At 37.9% G+C, this 6,131-nt stretch overlaps 1 protein-coding gene across 1 annotated transcript; it reads right to left on the bottom strand.

The window, feature by feature from the left end:
- Positions 1-2,419: 2,419 nt before the first annotated feature.
- LOC145692387 (uncharacterized) lies at positions 2,420-3,256 on the bottom strand. The gene has a single exon (XM_081767686.1). The coding sequence runs from the start codon at positions 3,254-3,256 to the stop codon at positions 2,420-2,422; it is 837 nt and encodes a 278-aa protein (XP_081623812.1).
- Positions 3,257-6,131: the final 2,875 nt, after the last annotated feature.

Genomic DNA, 6,131 nt, shown 5'->3' with positions numbered 1-6,131 from the left:
ACAAGGTTTTCCGTGCCTCAACACCAGTATGTGCCCCATTTTTCTAGTGTATCTTAAAGCATTCCTTCTTGTATGATATATATATGAGTCAAACACAAGCTTATTCATACACTATCTTAAGGTCTTATGTGATGTTTCAGCTGAACGCCTAATATTTTTGAGCATTATATACAGTATAGTGGCGGATCCAGGATATGATCAAGGGAGGGGCTAAACCATAGTTTGCAGTTTTATCCAGTGTAAAGCAGGATTGAAGCCCATTTTATGCAGTGTATACTTGAGTGTGAAGAGAGGGGGGGCGATAGCCCCCTTGGATCCGCCTCTCTCTCTCTATATATATATATATACATGATCGAAAATGGCCTCGAATCCATACTCGCTGAGATGAACAAAAGATGCCGTTTAAATCCATAAATTCAGCCCCATTAGTACTCTAAGGGGGATGGTGACATGTAAAGATAATTGAAAATTATCAGTATTAATGTCAAATTCATAGTTTTGGGGCTCCACAACTTCATTGATGACAGTTTTGGTGCCCTTTGTGTCCAAAATGAAACGTATTCTCCCCGTGCGAAGAACGGATATTCTGCTAGTCTGTAATAATAACTAACGGAAGTTTCACTTAATATATTTCTCGCTGCTCAAATTTACTCACTTGTGCGGTATATGTGTGTAAAGTAGAATTAAAACCTGTTGCTTTAAGTATTTTTCCGTTAGCGAAATACATTGTATATATAGTAGGACGTTGATAATCCTAACGTCAAAAATCCGAACGCGGTCTCTAGAAGCTTTTTACATTTTGTCTTAACGCTAGCGATAAACAAACAATAGCGTGTCCATCGACGTTATGTGAAGTCAGTGTTTTTACAAAAGTTCATTTATATGTAATTGTTCGTCATGTATTTTTATTTTTTTCTTAGGCCTATAAGTTTTAAATGTGACTTACAAGAACAGTGTTATTTAGAGTACAAGCAGGTTTTTCAGAAACATTAAATGTAAGTAGCCTTACATACGGTATTGTAATTACTGTATGTACTGAATAACCACTGTATCGATAGAAGAACATACCGTACAGTATATGTAAGCCTAAATGGCATTTTCTTGGTCATTTTCAACAATTTGAAAATCCGAACTACCTGTGGTCCCAATTAGTTCGAATTTTCCACTTCCCACTGTATATGTTGCAGACATGTTACAGCAAGTAAGATTACTAGCATCAGACCAACAAATAGTTTTTAAACTATATTTTCCTGTTTTTGCCAATATTTCCGAACAAATGATTTTTTGCTAATGGTTTCAAAATTTCCGGAATTTTACATAGAACAATGAAGATATCTCTATGAAATATGTTTGATTTAACATATTAACTAAAATGATTCTGTGATTAACAAAAATGATGATTCTGATAATACCCAAATTTTCCGTTTTTTCCCCAGCTCGGGAAAACCGTAAAAAAACTGTTTTTTTTACCCAAAATTTCTGTTTTTTTTTTCACAGACCTTCACAACACTAGTCTGAACACACAGTGCACCGAACACTCCTAACGATGGCGAATATTAACACCACGACATCGGCAACTACAACTGAAATGAACACGTTACCATCGCCACTAGAGCTTGGCACAATGGCAGAGCGTTGCATTATCTGATGAATCCCGATATCATCTTCATCATGACGATGTGAGGGTGCGAATCCGTCGTGTTCCAAAGGAACAGCTCCTTGACATCTGTACTGGGGGGCGGAGACAAACTGGCTGCGGCTTAATTATTATCTGGGGAACATTCAGGTGAGCATCCATGTGTCTATTGGAGCTCGAGCAAGGCACCATGACGGCCGAGGCGTCGCACGCTGCTTGCAGACTACGTACATCCCTTCATGACGGCCATGTTTCTCATCGGTAGTGGCATTTTTCGACAAGATAATGCACCATGTCACAAGGCCAGGAGTGTGATGGAGTGGTTCGAGGAACACAGGAGCGAGTTCCAAGTGATGTGCTGGCCCCCAAACTCTCCGGATCTGAACCCAATCGATCACATCTGGGATGTGATTGAACGTGACCTGAGGGCGCATCACCCCCTCCCCGGAATTTACGGGAATTAGATGACCTGTGTGTGCATATGTGGTGCCAACTCTCTCCAGCGACCCACCGAGGAACATTGCGACCATGCCAAGACGCGTTGCCGTTGTTATTCGTGCCAAAAGTTGGACATACTAACAATTAGGTAGGTAGTCATAATGGTCTGGGTGATGTGTGTGTATATTTTAACTCGTATATTTTGTCTCGACTCGAATTTCGAGACGTCTCGACTCGAATTCGAGTCGAGTCGAGACAGCAACATATTTTCGAGTCGAGACAACATTTTCTCGAGTCGAGTCGAGACAGGCTTAAATCTCGACTCGACTCGACTCGTGCGCATCCCTAACTGACAGGAGGTAAACTAACACTATGATACAAAACTCGTGAGTTCAGTTCTCGGAGATCAATAATCTTGCGCAGTTTTCCTGACAATTTTCTAAGAAACATAACTGGAGAATTATAAGTCGAATTGGATCTTTGTATCACCCGTTGTTCCAATAACGTATTTATAAATTGCGTAACTTCCGATTTCAGTGCATGTGGAATTGGAAATTGTTTGCATGAAAACGGAATTTCTGTGTTAAGTTCAATTTTACATTGAAAATGTCTTGCTTTTCCGATCCTGTTAGGATTCCACGTAAACACATCAGCAAAGCGGTAGCAAAGGTCTATTTCTTTTTCTCTATATTCAGGACTGGCATCTTGACCAATATTTAATTTAGAGATTTGAAATAACTGTTGTCCTTCCCGTAATAATTCCTCATCCACATAATTTTCATCTATTGATTGGCAACATTGATTTGACTCTTCAATTTGAACATCTTCCGCTTTTCCGATTACAAAATTCTTATGAAGAACAACTTTTCTGACTGAAGGGTTAATAATTTCAACTACAGGTTCGTTTTTATTTAAAATAGCTCGCGGCACTAAAATTCCTAGTTTCTCAATTATAGACATGTCTGGCTCTAAAATCACTTCTTGACCTGATTTCGAATTAATACATTTAAGTGGAACAATTATTCTTGTCCTTGGAGGAAGATACGTCCTCTTATGAATAAAAAACTTTGGATCATATGCCTCTGTCAATAAACAAAATTTTGGCTCTGAAACCTGATGACCCGTATTACTCTGTTGTTGTGTGTTACGAGGAGGCTTTCCATATCTAAACAAAGATAGCATCTTATTAACATGAAACACCAACAACTTTCGTAATTTCCTGTGACAATTTAGTTTTAGGAGATAGCAATGATTTATCTAAAATTGATATTGTACTTGCCGTATCTGCAATTATTTTTAATGGTTTCTTTCTCAGTTGTATTGTAAATCTAACCATATCCCCTTCAATTTCTAATGGAGTCTGTATCTCTTCTCCCTGAACATTCATTTGTTTATATTGACGGTATATACTAGTATTATTAATCTCTACATATGGGCCCTTTTTCTTGTTATCTGTACATCCACCGTCTGCATGTACAGACGTTGTCAGTTTAAATTATGAATTCCCTGTACTTGATTCATTTGGGAAGGGTTTTGTACAGGAACATAATATGTCGTACCATTACTTTGCATGTGATGTACACTCTGCATTTGATTAAAACTAGGTACCTGTTGTACATGAGACACATTAGTATGGTGACAACACTGGTTGTTATGATAATTTGCGCATCCTGATCTAAAATTACCGCGACCACCACGGCCTCGAAAATTATTATTTTTCCCTCTAAAATTGTTGTATTGAGTATTGTTTCTACCCTGATTATTCTTAAAATTGCCTCTCTTACTACCTCGAAAATTATTTCTGTTATTCTGATGGGATTGCGAATTATGTTGCGCACAGTGAGTGTTTGACTTTTGCGAATCTGAAGAACCGCCTTCGATTCTCAGCGACAATTTTTCTATTTCTTTCTGCAACTGGTTAATGGAAGATGTAACCTCACTACTTTGAGATGATGATGAAGGTGTGTTTGTGTTCTGAGTTTCCGAGTGTTCAGCTCTGTGTTGTTGTTTCTCTACTAATTCTATAATTGCTTTCCTTTTATTTTTCCTGTGCCTATGTGACGTAATCTCGTCCTCGGACTCGGACGAAGAACTGTCAGAAACCGTAGATTCTGATTCAGAATCAGATGACGAACACCTACATTTCCCTTTTCTACACTTCTTCTTATACGCTTTCTTAATACGTGCATCTATTTCTATCTTTTTCCTATTTCTAATTTTACATTCATTTGCTTCTAACGTATAGAAAGCCTGAATAAAAGCATCTAAGGTGTCAAAAGACTCGTAACCTAGGTGATGAATATAGTACGGTTTCAACCCTGCTGTAATGATTGAAATGATCTGCTCTTCTGTCAAAGTCGGAGCATGTTTGTCTACCATGGATAAAATATCATAAACAAACGACTGAATGGGTTCATGTTTTTTTCTGAATCCTATTCTGTACGGTAGAGAAAAAATCTACACTATCTCTAGCATTCTTGAAACATTTAATTATCTCAGCCTTACAATTCGCGTAGGTTGTTTCATCTGTAATGTTCTTTCTCTTTAACAAAGTTCGCAATTGTTCTTTTAGTTTCTCTGGAAACGCGGTGATTATAATTTGTTTTGCTATTTTATCAGTCCATTTATTTAACCGTACACAATCATCATATTCATCAAAGAACTGCTGTATCGTGATTTTGTGTGGTTTAAATTTCGGAACAGGATAATGAGAATTGTACACGTTAACAATAGGATTTTGAGCTCCCTAACCTTCACTGTGTTGTCCTTGCATTTTCTTAGACTTATTGTATTTCCGTTTTAGTGGAGGGATTTTTACTTTTATTGGGATCCTTTTGTATCTTAACGTTCTAAATTGTTCGTCTGAATGTTCTGTATCACTGCTGGAAGTATTATTCATATCCTACGTACGAACAGAAAATAAATCTTCGCATTGTGACTAATTTTGCAATCTAAGCAACGTACACTGACCATTAGTTTGTAAATGCAGCAAATTCTTATATGACAACAAGAATCTTGGTTTCTTTAGTAACAAGAGGAAATGAATCTCACAAGACTATATAGCATTACAACAACTGACGTCTGTAATTTCAGCATACTATGAGAAAAAAAAAGAACATGAAACTCCTTTTACTCAACTTAACAAACTGATGTTATCGTCTAAATAATTTAAACTACGCGTGATACGCTTCATTCCCGTATGTATGAGGCAGCGGAATCAAGCATGATGTATCTAATTCAATGTAACTTGAATGGCCTATAAAATTAGCGAGATCTCCGAAATCGAAATATATGTGGTAAATAACCATAATCTAATTAATGTTGTCCGGAATCTTAATCATAAATGGATAAAACCGGATGCTTCCACCATAACGTGTGCTACAAATTTCTAACTGGAATGATTTATTTATTTATTTAACAATCACCAGATACAGCTCAGAGGCCATTTTACACTGGATATACAACAACAATAACAATGGAAAGGATTTGGGAAGGTATCGGCCAGGGCCTGTTTAGCAGGTACCATCCCGGCATTTGCCTGGTAGGACTGAGCGAAACCCTGGAAAACCTCAGTCAGGATGGTCGGCAACGGGATTCGAACCCGCGACCTCCCGGATGCGAAGCCAACGCTCTACCACTTGAGCTACTTCGCATTCGGGAGGTCTATCTTAGAAACTTTTTATACTTGGGGGTAGAGCGTAGCTCATCTGAAATTTGTAACACCGTGTATTTAGACAACTCAAGGATGAATTTAACTAATCTCCTTAGGATAAGAAATGAAATAATCAATTTCATTTGGATATTTTCGACATCACACCACAAGCTATTAGGATTCGAAATGGTCTTAACTATAGAAATCTACTACATCGTAATGGCACAGAAACTTAACCATTATGGTTATCCAATATCGCAAATAGATGCAGTACTCACAGGTAGTTCAGCTCAGTTCAACTCCAAACGATGTCCTTCCACTATCCAATCTTAATTACAACTCCGAGTCTACACTCCGTCCTCAACCAGCACAACCCCTTTCCGGGATTCAGGTGCTTCCTGGTTG

The sequence above is a fragment of the Thermobia domestica genome, chromosome 8, assembly GCF_964235325.1.
Source record: "Thermobia domestica chromosome 8, izTheDome1.hap1.1, whole genome shotgun sequence".
NCBI classification, from domain to species: Eukaryota; Metazoa; Arthropoda; class Insecta; order Zygentoma; family Lepismatidae; genus Thermobia; species Thermobia domestica.
Note: the sequence above shows the minus strand (reverse complement) of the source record. Positions and strands in the feature narration are given on the sequence as shown.

Bases quoted from the DNA above. Each gene is read 5' to 3' on its own strand.
- LOC145692387 (XM_081767686.1), bottom strand. From the start codon at position 3,256: ATGCTATCTTTGTTTAGATATGGAAAGCCTCCTCGTAACACACAACAA.